Source organism: Solenopsis invicta, chromosome 6 (genome assembly GCF_016802725.1).
Source record: "Solenopsis invicta isolate M01_SB chromosome 6, UNIL_Sinv_3.0, whole genome shotgun sequence".
NCBI classification, from domain to species: Eukaryota; Metazoa; Arthropoda; class Insecta; order Hymenoptera; family Formicidae; genus Solenopsis; species Solenopsis invicta.
Window position 1 is genome coordinate 25,435,010 of NC_052669.1, and position 21,169 is coordinate 25,456,178.

A 21,169-nucleotide genomic window follows, 5' to 3' on the forward strand; every position below is an offset into this window, starting at 1 on the left:
AATCTACTTGTGAAATGTCAATCGACTCACTTGTTGTAAAGAACAATGTCGGGTAGCCATATGTGTTCCGATGGTACATGAAGGGTTTCGACACCGCCATATTCGTCCGGATTCCACTTAAGCTTGTAATCGTTCCACTCCTGAAAGCAGAAAAAAGAATTGTTACCGATTTGATGGAAATAAAGTTCTTAATCAAGAATCCCCCCCCAAAAAAAATAACATGAAAATGAGAGAACAGAAAAAGTCGTTTCCCTTTTTGTGTATATTCTTCCCTCTTTCCTACGCTTTATACACAATTGCTTTTATTAGTTTTCCTCCCCGCGTATTGAAAACAGTTCTTAAACTCAACATCGCGTGTATTAAATTACGATAAAGAAAAACATTCTTCCAGAAAACTTATTTTCAGCAGAGAACTCGTTGTTCGAAGTATAAATTAAAGCTGATCTAAGAAAAGAAAGGGGAGGCACGCAATATATTTGTAATTAAATATCCACCGTCAAGCAAGAGATAGCCCATAAACGTCCCAACTGCCCTCGATATACGTCGCCATTCAACTCCGGACCGCTAGGCGTCTTCGCGACCCTCATAATTACCTCACGGAAGTTTCGTCCACCGTTATCGATATCCGGATAGGAAAACGCGATATCCTATTTCTAAGATCCACTTTCCGGTTTACGCGTTTAAGCGAAATAAAACAATTAGAGGGCAAAGTAATTACGGGACTCTCGGTTTCTCTTCCTGTCCGCTGCCCATCTCTCTTATCCTCGCCACGAGATTCCGCGCTACTCGAGACAGGCAGCGACGTTCAAATGCATTACGGCGAGAGGGGAATCACTCCCAGGACAATATTTCCCTTCCCTTGGCCGTTACATCTTTCACTTAACAGAAAGAAAGGGAGGAGCCGAGGGGTCTGCGTCTAGAATTGAGTCGCTTTGAGATGGAGCCGGCTTTTTTTTCCGGCTACTCGTCGGCGCGTTCGCATTCGAGACGAAATTATTGATCGACGATAACGAAGCAATCGACAAGGCATTAAGACGGATATTTACGCGCGAACCTGTCGCACTTGATTCCAAGAGGCGTCGATATTTTCCCGCGCGAGATGGATGCTCGAGCCGGTAGCGAAGCATAACTCACGAGGCGCCGATGTTTTCTTACGTATCGGATCGATACTCGGGCGACGCCCGGCGGCTGAGGCTCCGTTTGATCCAGTTACAGCTTATGAATTTCACTAATTCATTCATTGAATACCAACCAAATCTATCGTGGATTAGCGAATATCAGTAATACGGAATAATCGTATTCAGGTAGCTCAAACACATCACACAAAATCCCTAATTCCTACTAACGGAATAATCGCACGACTACAATTTGGTTTTACGAATAGCTCGAACGATCCTAAGTAATCGTAGATAGAGCCATTTGAATATTCAATTATTCAAATATAAATATCCGATTTCAAAATCGTTTTTCGACATTACACGGAATAGTGGAAGATTTTTATTGCAAGATGTAAAAGACCAGGAAATTCTCGGTCTTTCCTTCGAAAGCCACTTCCCTCGTTCGATACAAAATTTCTTTTTCTTTCTTTCTACTTTCAATACATAATAAAATACAAGGCAACGGTCGATACACGTAAAAAGAAAATTGCATCTCAAATGCGCCATGTAATAATTTTTATTTTTCGCGATCTGTTAATTTATTTGTTAGCGAGACTTTATTCTCATTATTAAATGGCTGTGGCGTGCATGGAGATTTTATCGGTGCAAAAAGAAAGAGAGAGAGAGAAAGAGAGAAGGAGAAACTGTATGAAATGGAATATAGTCGATCTGTTGTGGTGAAAATAAATATGCGCTTTTTATAAAGAGTTTCGCCGTCATAAAAATAACTACCTGCGTAATTTTGAAAGCTCTCCCGTTGCATGGATAATACAATAACGTTTGGTATTTCATTTCTTGTCCGTCCGTGTCTTATCCGTTCTAAATTACACAATTCGTTGAAAATAATGTACGCAAAAAAAAGAAAATTTTAATTTCAAAACAAAAGGCACACTAATAATAAAATATCAAATAAAAATATGAAATACCCATTTTCCTGCAATTGCTGCTTACTCTAAAACAACTGAAAGATAGTCTATTTTAATATGTATAGAATTAGATTTCAGTTCAGCATCAATTTAACGAAATTGAATTAATGCAAACAATACACACACAAATCAAACTTGACAGTATTAGAATTACATTCGTCAAGAATTAGCAGTATAAAGACAAGACTACTTTTGGCGTAACTTGATCTTGTCATCCTCTACGGAATTATATCACGCAGCAACGCGTGATAGAAAACAGCCGCTGCAGGCACACCTGCGACGTACACTCGCGCTGATGCGGCGCGTCGAGTTTCGTTGCTCTTGCAGGCATTAATTATTCCGCTCGCAATTAGCCGAGTTCGGTAGGTACGTATCTGGCATCGCCGCCGCAAAGCGCCTAAAATTCCCCGCACGATCCGGCGGACTCGGATCGAAATCAGTTACAGCACAACGAGCAGAGCAGTCGAAGGATTTTAATTACTTGCTCTTTTATAGTTTTCTGTCTCCCCCTTTTTTGCTCTTCCTTTTATAACGCTTGGGTGAACGAACGGTTCTTACGAGCGAACTCTTTCAAACAAAACTGCAAGGAAACTTCCACTGTGACGGGGAAGAGATAAGTTAATTTATGAAAATTTATTGTCCGCACATATGAGGCGGAGCAAGAGAATAAAATTAGGCACTTTTCGGAACGCTCCGTTGGAAGAATTATTGACATGAGAAAGCTGTGTGTAATATGAACAGATGTGTGCAATTATATAGCATGCACTTTAGCAATTTCCCTACGTCTCTCTCTCTCTCTCTCTCTCTCACCCTACCCGTAGGGAGCGAGATGATAAACCGTCACACATCTACCACGGAAAATTATCTTCTTACTAAAACGATTATACAGCGGCTCGGAGATGATTCCTACGTTAATTTAGTACGCAGTTCTAAAATGGGAATCTGCAAAAGGGAAACGCCCCAAGACAACTTTGCAGAGCGTATTAGAGCGTTCTATATTTTGAGTGGATTGCAATCAAAGTGAGAAAACCGAGGAAAAACTAAAACTTTGGCACTAAATCCTACTAGACGGTGAACTTCTACGAGAGCCCTACGCTTTGCTAAGGTTGAAACTAAAATTAACCGAGCAGGTAATTTCGCTAATTAATCCGACACTATTGCAGAAGCACGTAGTAGAAATGTCTGTAAGATAGAATATTGAAATATAGCATTGATTCAGTAACGGGAAAAAGTTTCATAATAAAAGCGTATGCGTGTTTTTCTTCTTTTTTCCATTTATTCTCTAACCGAGTAATTAAATTAAACAGTCACATAAATTTCTCTCTCTCTCTCTTTTTTATCAGAAAGAAAATTTCTGCTTTTTCTATTGCAATTGTCGACATTTTTTATGAAATTATTTCTCAGTAATTAAATTTTATTAACAAATTAATAAAATACCTATATGCTACGACTCATAGACGATTCTCAAACGATTCAAATTCGTTTGAAAAGAAAGAGGAGTTAGAACACGCCAGAATAACTGTCTACCAATTGTAAAAGTTACTCAAACAACACTAAGGTCTTTCTTTAATGTTGTTTCAAGTATCTCGAAGTACAAAACGAAGTCCTGCAGTAAGAAGAAAAAAAAGAAAGAGAAAATTAATGAATAATAAAGTGAATAATAACGCGGCACTCTTCTTACAATTGGCCTCAAATATCCAGCCGCGTGTAGCTGAGTGGCTCGAAGCGTGATCATAAAAGTTCAGTATTTTTCAATACGACCGTAAATTACACCATACGTCATTTGCATTCGAATTTTTCTATTCGCACGACGACGCTATGCGAGGAGTGCGATTTACTGAGAATGGAAGATCGATTCTACGACGTCGTAAAATCGCATACCACGTGATCACGGCCTAGCGAGAGAAAAAAAATGCTGATAATTTAGTGGCGATATTTTCTTTCCTACGGCGTAAAGTGCCTTCGTGATACCGGTCATCTGAGAAAAGTGCGTTGCCTCAATCTTTTCTCCTATCATAAATATCCTTAAACTTTTGTTCCTCTTCGCTGCTTATCCCAAGCTCACGATGTGTTTCAATTTATTTTTATACACTGTATTTATTCGACAATTTATAACGAATAAATTATTTAATATCGCAATTGGCTACGTATACAAGAAACAAGATACCTCTATTTTATAGTGTGTGAAAATTGCTGTAGAAAAGCACTCCACAGAGAACACGTATCTAAAAAACATTCCATTTTTAGAGTATGGAACATTTTTTTTCAAGGCATCTTTTAAAAAATGTCTTAAAAATGTTTGAAAGATATTTTAAAATTTTTACAAAACCAGAAATCAAGTCATCTTCCAAATTCACCTTTCAGTTGTCTTAAAAAATTTTTTTAAATAGAACGTGGTAATGTTCTTTGGGATACGTCTTGAGAAATTTTCTAAAAATACATGTATCAATTTTAGCAACCGATATTTTTAACTGTTATGGAACACACCTATTACTTTATTCTGCGAACGAATTGTAAATTGAATCGTTTCTTATCATCCCTTCTCTAAGTTACTTACTGTTCTCTTCCTTAACTATATCTCTTTGTTAAAGAAGTGTATTCGTAGAGACGAGATCGAAGTGCACCGTAAATCGGTTTGCACAGTATCAGGAAACGTATCCTCGCAGAAAGAAAGAAAGAGGGAGGAAGAATAAAAGTTGAAAGAGAGGCGAAGGAGAGGTAAAATCGACAACTATCTAGCGTAACCTTTAAACTCGAGAACGGCTAAGAATCTCCGTATTTCTCCAGGGGTGCGTCGCGCTGTGCGTCTCTTGTCGCAGGGCACCCATAGGATTTGTCAGTGTGTTCCACTGCGAGAGAGAAAGAGAGAGAGAGAGAGAGAGAGAGAGAGGGGGGGGAGAAATTTCAGAATAAAGAGGAAATTCACAGCCGCAAAAGGCAGAGAGGACTCGGCAAGCTGGGCTCATTCGTCGCCGTCGAAGTCACGCGTATAATCGCGATTGACAATCGCGAGAGCTCACGAGGGAGATAAGAGACCGCGTCATTCTTCTCCCGACGACGTCCGGAATAAAGCGGGCCGCGGTACTCACCGTCGATTATCGCGCACCGCGCCGCACCCGTTTAGTTTGAAGGGCGGTTGTTCCGTCGACGCTGTCGCACGTTCAGATTTAGCTGCCACGTAAACGCAGCGTCAACATTCGCTCTTGCGAAAAAATCTCACGGTGGAAAACACACGGTGGAAGGCGTGCACACACGCGCGAATTTTACCATGCAGTTTTAACGGCTATATTTTTTCGAGGTACCAGCAGAATGTTGCTATTGATAACAAAATTGCGAAGCTAGTCGCTAGCCGCTTTGAAATACAAGACTCGCTTGTTTTTGGTATGAAAAACGTATATCTTTCTACTGGCGCGAATCGAAAACCTGCGCACGTACAAATTCCCCCTGTACGATATCCACTGTTTTATTTCTCCTGTTTATAAGACGATATAAATAAAATACGTCTAAATATGTCTGTGAATGCAAAACGCACGTAACACCTGCGTATCAAAATTGCTTATCTCTGTATCTTTATAAAAATTAAATCGAAAATATTGAAAAGATAAAAGAAATCGACAAGGAGAAAAAAAGTATTTATCATTCGTTTTTATGTGAAGAGAATTCGTAACAAAATAATGAACATCTTTAAAATACAAATGCATCGCAAAAGAATATCGTTTAAATTTATTATCACGTTGTTTCAGTTAGTCTTTTTTTCTTCATGCGCGACAGATCAGATACGAATCTTTTAGACGCCCATGTCAGAACATTTCGCGAAAGGTGGAAAACAAGCGGAGGATAGAAAGAAATCCGTTGTTACCGAAGTAGGTGAGAAAACTTGGCAAGACTAGAGCTGTCGGCTTCTTTTCTAGCAAAAGCTGACAATCGTCCGTGTCGGACATTCGGAAGCCCCGTAAAACTCGAGCCAGCTTCGAGCAACAATGGCAGAATAGTAGAATAAATACGTGCGATGCAAACATCTTGCCCTATTTAAACAAGCTTTGAATCGCGCGTATCCGTAATCCTCGGATCAGCTGTTTCGTAGAAAATACCGAGAGAAAATCAACAACAATACACGATTTAAGCACATCGGCTCGGAACAAACATCGCTTTTGATATTCGCATTTTTGTGGACTGTAAAATAAATTCGTTACGAGACGGCGCCGAGTGAGTTTCGTAAAATATTAGCTCGTCTTTCTCGAAATAAAGTTACTCGTTTGGACGTATGTAAAAAAAAGTGTGTTTCCAATCCCGTCTGGTTCAAGCATGTTTTCGTTACACGCCGTGATGAATCAAACTATGCATGTAAAAAAAATGTTTCAGAGCCGTTAAGTTTTCTATTATTGTAAATCATCGAGTGACCGTCTACATTCAAATAGAAAATTTCAAAAATAAATTGTAAGGGAAAGTTTACTAAAACTAAAATTAATATACATCTTGATTTGTTTATTTCAATAAATACAATTAAAAATGTAAAAAAAGAACGATTCTATGGTCTTCTAATTATAAATCAATTTTAATGAAATATATTATAAATTATTGCATCAGAGGATAAGAAATTATAATAGAGGAATTATAATGAGCAAAATTAAAACCCAACATTTATGAATAAGAAATTTGGATTGGAATATGTAATACATTAACGATAAATAAAAAAAGTAAAAATAAAAAAAATAATTAGTAATAAAAATAACAAAAAAATAAACAAAAAATAAACAAACATAAATTAATAAGTTTTAAAATACAATGGAGCCTTCCATATCCGAAATAATAGGGAGACAAAATTGTTCGGATAAGGGAATTTTCAGATAATAGAATAAATACATTTTTATATTAAATTTCAATTATTCAAACAGAAACTTAAATTTTTAACAAAAAGGAGTTCATATATTCAAAAAGAACTTAAATTCTTTACGTAAAGAAAACAAAATTAATTTCACAATATGTTATAACATTCGAATAGTAGAACGTTCGAATATTATGTATTCGGATAATGGAACTTTGGATATGGGAGGCTCTACTGTACATATATGTATTTCGACATGTGAATAATCATTTGGCTTTGGATACTATGTCCACTGCAACGCATTTGCTAATAAAATCTGAACGTTTTGAAACTAACCAACTTTCACATCTTTATGTCAATCTCGTTGCACCAACGTGATGTCCATTCGATAATCAATTTATTAAACGTAAACATCGGTTTTAATAGCTGCGTTATTGAATAATAATGTCGCAATATACCCGTAAATAAATGAGATAAATCTGCATAAACGACTTATTTACAAAACGATAACGTTACATGACAGAGCGACAAAGCCTACTGCTCGCCATGCAAATCCACGTTTGATGTTCAATCTGTGTTAAGACGTTAGCCTTTGTAACAAACGGCACGCGGCGCCTTCGTAGCATTGAGGAATTCAGCAATGCGGCGTGAGCATTGGATCGATTAATGAACAAAAGAGACGGGAAAAGCGAAAATCCAACTTCTATTTATATTACGTTGTAGTTACAAAGGCTAAGGGCTAAGGAGTACGGAAACTTCCTTCTCGCCCTCGCCATATTTACAGTATATTACCGAAGAGAAATGATTTCGCCTTCCAGTCCGTATCGCGGAATCTGATCAATTTCCAACGGTGCACGATAATAGGACGAGCAAGCTGATATAAACCCTGATTAACAGCTAGAATACTATGCGAAAACCATCTCGTTAACGTTATGGGTAATCTCGGCTATTTCTTCATCTATTCAAATGTTTAAAAAAATCTTTAAAAACTCACATGAACATACTTCCATGTTTTTAGAACAAATATCTATACTTTATTTTGGAAAAAAAACTAAAATTTAGTATGTAATGTAATTAATTAATAATTAATTATTCATTCACATAAAAATGAATGCTTTAATAAGAGTCAAATAATAAAGATGAGAAAAATTGAAAATACGAGTATACAGAGAAATTGACGACCCTCGGAGATCTCTCTCACAAACATTGTTTAAAAGGGGATAAATACAATAGAAAACTCTCTAAAAAACTTCAATGGATAGAAATTAGCTAGAAACCATGGCGGTGATTTAAGAGTTAACAACAAAAACGCGCAAATGTGAAATTCGATATCCCTACCTCGCTCTCTCTCTCTCTCTCTCTCTCGCTCTTTTTTTTCTTTCTTTCTCTCATAACTGAGTAAACGGTGCGACAGTAATAATACGGCAATAACCCAATTAAATAATTTTTCGATAGAGACGCCGATAATTTGCGCATGCATCGTAATTGAGCTCTGTGCAATTCTGCACGGCATACAGTCGATTACGATTTCCCATCGACGATGAAATCCAACCGATACGTCGATAGCGGCGATACGCAGTCGCGCGTGCATTAAATCGCGCCATGCTGTTCGCGTTCCGGTTCGCTGTAATTATTCTAACAATATCAATAATAGTGGCAACAACCCACGGCGTGTACGTTCGCGAGACACTCTGACCCGATAAATCCGGTCACGAAATCGATCGCGCCGATTGTATGTATGTACACGCGAGCCTTGTCCAATCGCTGCCAATAAATACTCCGTCCTCCTCGCGGCCCACCCTCCCCAATTATAGCCAGCTTGGGAGAAAATATTTCTTTTAGGTCTCTCGTTCCCCATTTTCGTGCCGCAACATTTTCTCGCCTATTGTCTCCATCGGGCGCAATTTGTCTTCTGGACGAAGATAATATCCACCCTGCTTTACAAATAAGACACGACTACCGACGCACGGACTCGATTAAACTTTTCCCGTCCGTCCCTCTGTCCCGTCTTCCGGGCGGCTTCGGCCATCTTTTCTGACAAGAAAAACATATAACTGTTTACTTCCCGAGTATTGCGGAACTTCCGAACCCGTCATAGAACCGCTGTTGAAACTGCCAGTCGGCCTCTCCTCTCTCGGCTCGTTTCTCTCTGACGAACTGTAATCGCAAGCAATTTCGAAACTCCGATAAAGGGGCGCCACTTCAACGAAACTGACGTGACGCCGAAGGGAAGCTCACCTCTGATCTTCTTCCACGTCTCGTTCTTCGGCTCGCTCATCTTAGTTATCGTCTATCGCGGGTCGACGCCGGAAAAAAAGGGGGAAGACGCCGATCTTGCTTTATCGACACTGATAAACGATCGTAACGAACTGGATAAAAAGACGGTAAAAAAAGCTTCGTACAAACGACAAACGCGCGACTGCTCTATAAAGTTGCAACTTCTCTGCCTAAGATCAACTTTTCGGCTAAACTTTCGGCAAACTTTCGTATCTTTGATTTCGCTGTCAAAGACTTATTGGCTAAGGATATTCTATCAATCGATACCGTTCAACGGAAATTTTCCACAAAGGTTCGTTCACGATAATTAGCTACAAGAGAGTTTCATGCGATGTTAAAATAAAACACTTGGCAAACGTAGAGTGTCGTATCACAAACAAATACATTTGTGGCATATATTTTTTTCTTAAACACATTAATTCTCTACAAATCAATTTCTTTTTCGTTACTTAATCAGACCAACAAAATCTGGTAAATGGTTGTATTTTTCAAATTTGTATATTCTAAATAGTCTAAAAAAATGTTTTTGATAAGTATATTTTTTTAACACTTAGAAAAACGATTGTACAATTATATAACCTGAAACTTCTTTTTACACATCTGAACTTAAAATTGGCAAAATTGAAAAATTGTCCGAGTTTCAAACGATCCCGATTGATTTGCAGAGAGTTAATTTTCAAATATAATCAAGCTTGTTTTATTTTATAATTTACATACATTTTTACTGATTTACAATGGTATGTAGTATGTATGAAAACTGATACTCGTAGATTTTCTTCTGTCCCGCACATATAAAAATTTGGAACGCCTTCAAAAAGTTATGCCAAAGTCAACCAACAGATATCTGTACATTCTGAGGAAATCCATTCTACCACGATACCGAAGTTTTTTGGATCGTCGCCAGCGACGGCCGACGACTCTTCGAGAATTCCAAATTTTCCAGGTTGCAAGACGAGAGCTGCATCCGCGAGCGGGGCGAGTACGTGCGCCCGGGCTACTTTGCAATTAAAATGCATCCCGCAGACACCGCCCCGTCGCTTGCAGATTCTGTAAGGCGAGGCACAAGCTTTTTGACGTCCCAGCATGTCCTTTGAACCAAGTTGGAGAGATTCTTTCAACGAACCCTATCCTAACGCACTGCTTGTCACCATGATCTCACCTACTTCATCTTCTACTATCTGAATATAAAATCGTAACCATTACATCTTTATAACAGAAATAATTGTCTCATGCGTTTGCAACTGATCTAAATAAAAAAAATTACTCATTTATTAAATTATGCGTTCATTAAACATAATTTGTTCTTTTTAAAAGTGTGAAATAAAAATAATAAGTATCGAAGATGTTATTTTATATACAAGTTTTAAGCCGAATAAATTTATACGTCCGTTATTTATGCAATTTATTTTAAAAGAATTTCTCGAGAAAATCATCCTATTAATATTTCCTGAAAAAATGACTATATATATATATATATTGTATACACTTTAGTGATTACGAATTTTGAAAATCTAATTTTTCAAAGTAACCAGTGAAAGAGAGAGAGAGAAGAAAAAGAAGAGAGAGGGATGGCATCTGACCATAAAAACACAATTAATGAAAGGATCAATTTCAGTGAAATCCGTCAAAATTAGCTGTAAAAATAATTCCATTTTCAATCAACGCTCCTGTGATTATCAGTGACGGATGGCACAAGGAAATAAAAACGCAATCTTTAAAAGGCGAAAGACAAAAATGGTTACGACCAATAAATTCGCAAAACGGACGAGAAATGGTTGTGTCACGAAGCTGTTCTCTCGCGCGAGGGCACAGGAGGGTATTATACCAATAAAGGCCAACTGCTATCCGCCGATTCGAATTTCGTCGTCGACAAGCGCGAATGAAATTCGCCTGCTTTGAAATTCCAAACCACCGTCTTACGTCGAAAAGGGAGATCTCCTGACAATCAATGCAATACGGTAGCATCGCGTATAGCACTCACGAAAATGGAAACCAAATTTCAACGATCGGTACTTGCAATCTTTAAGCAGCTTGTCCAATATAGCCTTGTTTGTCATGCATGAGTAGAATTTGACTATAAATTAAAAGCAAATTAAGTTACGCAACAATGAAATTACGTCGATTACGGCATCTACGTGAATAAAATATTAATCTTAAAATATCACACCGGATTAAATCTTTAGATGCAACTATATCTTTATGGACTTAACAAAAAAGAACTGCTCTTTCACTATATCTAAAATTATTAAATTATTTTTTCATTTTTTACTTTGTAGAATCCTTTGAAGGCTTTAAAAAATTTTTACAAAAGAATTCATAAGAAGAAAAGATTTTAAGAAGAAATTGAAAATAATTGAAATTTCCATAGCTTGCATTCTAATATAATATGTCTTTAAAATGTTCATATCGTAAGAAAGGATCTCAATGAAATTAGTAAGTAATGTTATATATTATTAAACCAAAAGTGCCTAAATAGTTTACAAAAGGGCACGTACCTCTTACATATTTTATTATGATAATTATGGATTAATTAATAAAATATATAATAAGCTTCAATCGATTAATAATCGTAGAGATATATTACACTAATGTATATACGTGTGTGTGTGTGTGTGTATGTGTGTGTGTATTGCATTAATGGCAATAATTATTCTACTAATAATTAACAATAAAATAAACGTAAATATAAACATAAATATAAACATGTACAGCAGGTTTAGCTACACAGCTAATTTTCATTAAAATGTTAATTAATTGTAATAATTAGAAACAGTATTATAAAAAATTTACGTTTAATTAATATAATTCAATAATCTTATATATTTATAATTTTTTCAGAGATATCAAATTTTTAAGACAGTTTTTTGTGCTGAAACTATATGACACATAATTCCTTTTTAATTGTCAATTTAGCCTATCGATTAAGTTTTTATTTTAGTTTCAATTTAGCTCACTTTTTTTATCAATAGTTGTAATAACAAAATTATTTACAGAGAATACGCTTGTAAACTTTGTGCATATGTCAAATTCAAGTCTGATATACACAGAAGTTTATATAAAAAAAGATATTTTAATTTACTTACCTGCTCCACCCAAACGTTTGTCGTCATGATCTGGTTCTTCAAGTTCTGAAAAAGAAAACAGAGAAATGGATGAGCATCGGTCTAGAAGGTGTTATCCTACTTCAACTGTTTCTGGTTACTCAGAGATAGATTTATTGGTTTTTCGAGATACTAGAATGATACTAGAGAAAGATAACAAAGAGAAAGCTCTTGCCGCTTGAAAATCCCAATAAATCATTCTACAGTTGAGTACATCCATTTTCTATGTGGAAACAATATTTTTGAATACATGTTCATCTTTTTATCTAAAAAATTCTATTTTTTATGATACGTGATGAACATGTCTTCGTAATTTGCACGTATTTATTATTATTGTTGCAACTAAAAAGACTCATAAGGATCAATGATAGTAAGAAGAACGTCTCGCGGAATTTCTCTTTAAGCTGTGCGAGACAATAATTGTTATCTAGCGGCCCCTCGCGCGCAGCGGGTCAATAGATTTTCCCGATTCCGCCAATAGAAACGTCAACGAACATTACAAGCAGTTACAGTCCCACATTCAACCCCACGCCACGGTATCAGTAGCACTGGCAAGCCGTAGTCCGCGACCGGCGCCCAGTGGTAATAGAACGCGATAATGCTGACAGCAGGTAAGGCATCGTGGTGATCTCACTACTACCCAGTAGTGAGTGTCAGGCTATAGGCAGACGGGCTCCGCTAGGAGAGACCACGGCCATGAAGCTGTGTGCTAACGTACGTTAATGTGCCACGCGATAACGGTTATAGCGCTACAATCAGTCGCGTCATCGTCAATAGTCATCGCGGAGTTTCACGTCGGATATATGCAGATCTCGGTGGCGCACGAGAGAGAAATGTTAGAGCCAGTTACCGTTTGCAGCGAACTCGGCTTATCGCAGACTAAACGACGGCATTTTTGACATTTTAAAAAAGAAAACATATACTGTTGAATTTTTTATGTATTTTCAATGCTGTGAAAATTTATGCATCTTATAATTAAAAGCATTATGTATGCAATGTTTTTAAATGTACGGCACATGTTTTAATGATTGTTTCTGAGAAATCTATTTTTCTGTATAGCAAAAACGAAGTCTGAAAATATATCATTATTTATCGCAATTAAAAAAATTTTTTATATAAAATATCTCAATGTACGCGTTTTTGCGTTTGGAATATAAATTCTTCTGGAATTAAATTTACTTAAAAAATGTATCGGAAAATAAAAAAATATTAACTAAAAATAAAATCTAATTCTAAATTTTAGCTTTTTCGCAAGTAAATTAAATTTTAATGAATTCCAAATTCTATATTATTATATACAATAATTATTTAACTCGGCTCAGATTTTAATGACAGTCTTGCGAAGTGAGTCGATGAAAACATGCTCCTCTACACCTCACGTATATATATACTTACCTGAAACAAACTAAATAAATTTTGCAAAAGTTGCAAACGCTGCGGAAGCAGCGGAGCCGAAATAATCGGTGACATTAAATTAAATAAAACGGCGGTATTATTTTCAGCGCAGCGACTCGCTTTAAGATTAATCGCAGCAGCAGTTATCGTTGCTCTTTCTCTACGCGGTGGCGGTGGTTTTACGGAACGGTGTTTAAAGTTTGCGTCACAAGCGTATCATTAGCAATTATCGCGCCGCGTGCAAACTCGAGGCGTATGGGAACGACACACTAACATAGAGGTAGTTACAGTTGTGTATTCAAATATATCGGCATCAACGATCGCCCACCGCGCTTCTACGGACGCATGATAGCTAAGTGATAATAACAAGGGTTCGTGAACGTGAGCGTGGTTACGATTTCGTACTCAACCATATTAATGTCCGCATGCCAGATACGACAGCTGCATCCTCGAAAGTGCGACAAGTGAATACCGTAACCGCAGTAGTAATTATGGTTACCAAATCGGATGTTATGTATCGTTACTATTGCCGGTATTCCGCACACATAATTATAATTATAATGCGGCAGTTTGGTGCATGCACTTATCTTAGATAGATCCATTGCAATCCGACTGCGTACATCAAAAGCAGTGATTTCTATAAAATTGTTTATCAAACATCGAAGGCAAATAAGCAGAATTTATCAAGCATATTCATAAGAAATCGGGACTGTATGTACATTGAATTTTTTGTTTTAGACATCTTGACAATTCAATTTTAAAATAATCATTAAAAAAATTGAGCCTGTAAATTGGACGAATCTCCAATTAAATTTCGTTATGTATTTACATCGCTGCTTATTTCATTTTCAATCGCATTTCGGTAAAATTACTGATGCTTTTGCTAGGAAAAAATAAATTAATTCCTGAAAGTATTCTGCAGATTTTACTACTCTAGTAAAAGTAAAAAAAAGCTCATTCTCCGGCAAACATAAAAGTTTAATAGTACGGCGTTGACGTGTATAGAATGCAATATTTTTTTTTCTTCAAATCTTCATGAACCTCTTCTTTTGTAGACACTTTAGTGCGAGGTGTAATGTCTCATTTATCGCCACGAAAAATCACGATGCCACATTTTACTTTCTCAAAACGGTGACATTAACGTCACATTTTACGCTGCACGTAACAATATCATAGAGGTTACGAGATTCTTTACTTTACGAGATTCGAAAGTAATCGAAGCTGACTTTTGTCGCGTCGGCGAAAAAAAATGCTGCTTATTCAGAATTCGTTGCAAATGACATAAAAATCGATAATTCCAAATGAAACGATTGGCATCTTGTCTCAGAAGGCTTTAAAGGCCTGCATTATTCCCGATTTAATCGATGCAAGGAGCAATTAAATATTGAACATTCATCGAGTGATTCAATATTGCAATTTCCTGGCATTATGACAATATGAATAAATCTTATTAAATATACACAGGTATCAAAAGCTTTTCAATCAAATACGGTAATTCGTGCAGTAAATTTCATAAAACATAAATGACTAGATGTACTAGATAATTTTATTTAAAAGTGCGATTTATATAAAAATGGGAAGTAAATCTGAATGAGTAATTCAACACAACTGACTAGAAAAAAATGCTAATAACCAATTAAATAAGAGTTTGTCCGCATCTAATGATGATGCATAATATGCAACGCAATTCAGCTAAATGTAATTCAACATGTTATATATTATTGGGCAAAAAATCAGGATGTATAAAAAAACAAACAATACACAAAAATTAAAATATAAAAATAACATACAAAATCAAGGAAAACTTGGTGCACAATTTTTTACAGCTATCGGTAAGGTATTGTTACCCCGGTGTTCGAATTTAAATGAGAATTATGCGCATACCAATAAGAATTTTTATGAGAGTACATAGTTTATCGTCGGCAACACGAATAAATTATGTAATTCCATCGCAGGCTCAACTGCGGGTACTAAAAAATTTATATCATCGAATCGTCTATTATTATAACGGCCAAATAAACGCATATTTCTCTTCCAATGTTGGCAGTAAAATATTTTCATTAAATGTTTATCCTTTCGTGTAAACTCCATTATATGCTCCGCTATTTTTCATGCAAATGCGTGAATGTGTGCGCTTGAATAAAGAATAAAATCGTACTCGTGTTCAGCATTTTATTGAACAAGCCGCTTTCGATTAATGCCCCGATGCGAGATTTTGTTATTTGTTGCATTACGCTACGTAATTATTTACGCTTTACAATGCGCATTATTTACGGATGTTATAATCTTTATTAATATTTAACAATTAAATACATTAATATTTATTTAACAGGTCAAATATTATGTTTATTTAATGAGTAAATAATATGTAAAGGAAGCGAAGCACAAAGCGCCGATAAAAGCGTTCTCGAGATTTATGCAGATTTTAGAATTTTACATGGCGATAAAAAGGCGGTTAAACTTTCAGACTCGCAATTCAATTTAAACGCGTAATAATGCAAGTGGGAAATCAGTGTCCGTTTTACACTAATTAAATATTGTAAGCGGTTCCTTTAAACTTTAAATTCTTTGTGTTAATTCTATATTTGACATAAAGCGCACGTTACTGCGAATTCTATGGCCGAGCTCTGTCCTAAGCTCTGCCAACCCTCAATCTTCGATTGCGGCTCTCGCTCGCACGCCTACACGAGTAAATCCGAGCGTATGCGTCAGCAAGAACTTTCCGAAATGAAACTTGAAACTTGGCGCGAATAGCTGGGAACGGACGTCGCATGTCATGCGGAATTCAAGTGTGCAAGAAATCTGTAAGGAAGTTACACGAGTAAGAACGTAAAACCATGCCGCGTGTTCCCGCCAATTTAATCGCAAAAAAAAACTTTATAGGGGCAAAAAAAAAGTGAAGAGGGAAACTTGGAACTTGTTCGTTTTGATGAAGCAAGAAATGGAATCTTATTGAGGCATAGAACAAAGATAGTAAAAATACAGGAATCTTTCCATTACAAAGTTTTCAGGAGTTTCGAACAATGTTGCTTTCCTGTTTCCTTTCGTTCTTCGATGAGGATAATATGGATTTTATCAATGCGCGTGTTATGAAGTAAAACGTAAGAATTGTACAGGTAACTTTTTGCGCGTGTAAAGTAGTCTTATTTATCTAGTTTGTAACTTATATTTAGTAAAAAAAAAAAATAATAACACTATTATTGTATTTAAATAATTCTTGATTCAGAGCACATTATATAACAAAATATTTTTAGAATAAAACTAATCTATAATAAATAAGAAAATTTCATAGAATTTTCGCTCATATTCCAGATGATCTAAAGAAGTTATGAACGAGAGAGACAAGAAAAAAGTGAAAATACCTTTTTGTCTGGCTTATAACAGTCACATATTTCCTTCACACCTTTTCTACTACTCTAACGTCTTTTCACGTAACCGAGTGAACCGCAGAAAAGCGCAACTTTCGCAATTGATAGCGTGAAGCTTTGGCAGCACTTAACATCGTTATCCCTCAAGATCGTTTTTACGTGACGAGAATTTACGAGGTCGTCGACAGAGAGATGCTCTTCTTTACAACTCGACGCGAGATATTAGAAGGACAATGTTAGGGGGGCCCACTTATATCTCATTTCCGGTCTGCTAGAGTTTTTATCTCGGAGAAAAAATCAAAAGAGAGAAGAAGAGAAAATAGAAAGATGAAGGATAGATGTGAAAAAAAAAGAACATGCGAACACTATCACGGAATTGTGACGCATGAGGGAACTTTACGAGGCACGGAGAGACCAATCTGGAATTTAATATTTTTCTGAGTTTAATATTTTATAAAGATTTCGCTGCGCGAGCGTGAATGTTCTCCAGCATTCCGCGTCTCCCGCGCTGTGGCAACTGAATATATAGTTTAACATTTCTTTGAAAAATTCCCACCGATAAGACTTTCGTGTGACTTTCGAGATATTGCGAGGAAAGTAATTCGCATTGCTTTTTAGAACGACGCGGACTTTGCTATTAACAGAAGGAAAAGAAGAGAATATATCATTCAAAGCTACAAAATGTCCCTCTATGTTTTACTTTATATTAAAGTTACTTTATTTCGTTCGTTGCTGTATATTTCTTTGATAAATTTACTGTAAAAGGGAGCTCTATTTCGGGAGTACGAAATAACTCTCTCACACACTAATATTTTTGAGATGCAAATGTTTAATGCAAATGCTTCACATCATTTCAAATAATACATCTATATAATATGTATTAAATAAGAAAAGTTGAAAGTGCAGCCAACATTATTATGACAATTGAACTTTGTTCAAACGACATGACTTTTTTATGTGTGGTGTATTAAATCTATAAAAAATCAACGTAATTTCTCTATTTTAAATTAAGTGCGATTGCGCTCGAAACGTTGAATTAACCCGCGTGCACGAATAAATTTTTGTTAATCTAGCGATTAAAGATGCGGATACGCGATAAACGCTCGTCTCGTCACACGGAAATGACTGGTCGGAATTTAACGCCGGCATTTTCCAAACTATCGCGATAGCATCTAGACCCTTCAGTTCTCGCTGAAGTTCTACTTCCAAAAAGACCGCGTTCGTTGGTTCTCGAGCAAACCAGAAAGAAGGGCAAATCGAGATAAGCGGCGCAGAATCCACGAGCCTTTCTGGCTAATTTAGAAGGAGGGTAAGGGCTAAATTATGGTTCAAAGAGAGACTATCTGCGTAGATTTATCCAACATCTTTTATCCAGAAACAGCGATGGTCACTGCTGATTGCAAAGCTCTTCTTGTTTATTGCGCGAGAAAAATAGCGATCGCTACGATTGCATGGCAGCAATATTGATTTTGGTTGCCCAGCACAGGCAAAGTAGCTGGGCAGAGACGGTGTTTCGATACATCACGAATACTCTGAATGAAACACAGTAATAGCGCGTGTCCGCTGTTTGCTTTATCGTGTAGCACGAATCGCTTCGGTATCGGCTGTTTCTCCAACATCTGCCATCGCAACGAAAAAGGGACCAAAGGCTGTGTCGATATAACTCGTTTCTTTATTGGTAATCGCCACAAGATGACTGGCAGTAACCGTTACACACGAACACACCAATTCATATTTCGCGCTTCGCATGCCACAAAGGGAATTTGCTACGTCGCGATAATCCGGTTTTACGTTACGCCGTTCGCCCGATTATTAACATCGTTTATCAACTCGAGCGTCGTCATTGTATTCGCATTTATCGCGCTGCGCACCTCTTTAATAACCAATACTACGGCGAAAACAGTTTTACGCCCGCCATTTGCCGCGACGATGATGATATATCGTTCGTACGTATCATCAAGCCAACGTGGCATGAGTACGTTGCGCCGCACCTTTCGTACCTTCGAGAAGCGTTTCGGACAGCGCGGCCTCGATCCATTTCTTAAATTTTTTAGGACATTGCCTTTGACGCATTGGTGGAAGTGCTTTGCGCTCTTACGCGCGTTTATAGACTCGATTCTTTAGTAACTTCAATTTTTATCGTTAACAGTTTTATAAAGAATAATCGAGCGATGAAAATTTATTTAAAAAAATACTAACATTAGGATATGTTGGATGCACTGTAGCAATTAAATCTTTTGATATTTCTGTAGAGAATTTCATTAATTTTGTAAATTGAAAGCAAAGCATGTAAATTAGTTCACATAACGCATATGAACCGATAAAAACAAATATATATACAGTAATAAAAAGAATCGCTGAGCAAAGTGGCAAAACATGCTCGATAAATATCAAAAATTAAATGCGCGATTACTTTTTTATTTTATTTTTGCGTTGCATTAAACGCGAATGCTTTGTTACGCAGCTTATTAATCATTACGACCCGCTCGCTCACGCAATTACAATTTAATAGCAACGCAGCTTGACCATGTAGCTTCGGCATCAATTTATTCGTATTCGGCTCATCACCACGTTGCCTGCAAAAACGCGATCGCACGCTGGAAGCGGCCAGCGTCGTTATCCAGAGGATATCGCCCTTTGATGTTCATCGTTTTTTCTCGATCATTCCTCGTTGGTAGCGTCTTAAACACGACGGCGCGGGCGGTCGAAAAAATACCCCGCGCGCCCAAGATATGTACGTTCCGCGTGTGGGCGGACCACCCTTAATGGTATGGAAATTGGATGTCGGGAGGAAACAGAGTGGTTGAATCGAGCTCCCTCGAGAGACGGAGGAAAGGAGGGATATATTATAGCGTCGGAGCATTCCTTTTTTTTATCCGTAACTCTTTATTTGGCGCGCATCCGCCTGTCCTTCTTCCTCCTTCGGCTTGTACGTATTCTTGTCTCTCCTATTTCTATTTCCGATTTCGTCGACTCGCGCGTCTCTCCACCCTCTCTTGAGATACTTGTTTGTTTGGTTACAAAACTGAGAGGACTACGTATAAATAAGACTATCAGTCTTCAGGACTCTCTTTCAAAATTGCGTTCCCGTCGAAAAAGATTCTATCTAGGACTTGCCAATAGCCATGCGAACAGTCTGAAGCGCGTGTTCATATCTATCTTCTTTTTCTTCACTCTCCGCACTTCTTCAACGTCTTATCGTTTTCATTCCTTTCTGCGCGTTGAATTTCCCAATTACTTTTTTATGCTTATTCTTCTGTTTTACTGTCTCCAATGTTAATTTCGTTACGTTACAGTGCATTATTCCGTTCTCTTTTTTACTTCAATATATTAACTCTTTTATTTCGTATAAAATGTAGAATGTTCGTGTCTGTAGGCATATATACGTGTCTGTGTCCGTGTATTTTTCACTTGACGACGCTTCCAGAGTGTAGCTTTAACGATACCTCGGAGAAATTCAACAAAAGAACAAAGGAATTGTTCTGGGACGCAGGAGGTTGGCGGAATTGGAAAACGAACTTAGGGAGAATACCATTATTCGCGTCTTTTAGTCTTATTTGGTTTCAACCTTTAAGACTCCGGGAAATTTCTATCTCCACCACCACCACGGTGTCTCCGGTGATGGAAATATGTTGAACGTATGAGCGAATTATCACTAGTAAAAATATATTTAAGCTGTTTTTATTATTATATCGTGCGATGGCGTTACAGAGAGCGTTTTAAAATATAGATTCAATTTAAAGGACAGATTAAGTAAAGGCAGACAAACTTGAAAAGATTCTCCTCTACGAAATTATTAAGGGAGATTGATTATTTACCGTAACTTTTTCAGCATTAAAGCTTCGTTAAATCTTTGATTTAAATTCTGAGAATTATAAAATAAGTTGATTAAAACAGACTGAAGATCTAAAAGTCTTGAAAGGTTCTACAAAATGTAGGAGGTATTTTTAATTAAATGCCAATATAGTCTCCATGAAAACTTTTACTTGTTTTACATCATCACGTGTTGACAAGTATTTTATTTTATAAAATTTATTGACAAGAACCACAGTAACACATAATGCATTATTGCAATCGCATTAAAGAAAATTCGTAAAGTCATATGCAGATGATACGTTGT

The 21,169-nt window shown here is 36.8% G+C and overlaps 1 protein-coding gene across 3 annotated transcripts in view; it reads right to left on the minus strand.

Moving 5' to 3' along the window:
* The window catches only part of LOC105200480 (acetylcholine receptor subunit alpha-like 1), a 141,885-nt gene that overhangs the window by 40,898 nt on the left and 79,818 nt on the right, over positions 1 to 21,169 (minus strand). For all 3 annotated transcript variants that reach the window (XM_026134354.2, XM_039450640.1, XM_039450639.1), the window contains 2 exons: positions 12,269 to 12,313; positions 31 to 140 (listed from right to left, as the gene is read on the minus strand). In XM_026134354.2, the coding sequence (XP_025990139.1) occupies positions 31 to 140; positions 12,269 to 12,313 (155 nt within the window). The remainder of the gene's footprint in view (positions 1 to 30; positions 141 to 12,268; positions 12,314 to 21,169) is intronic.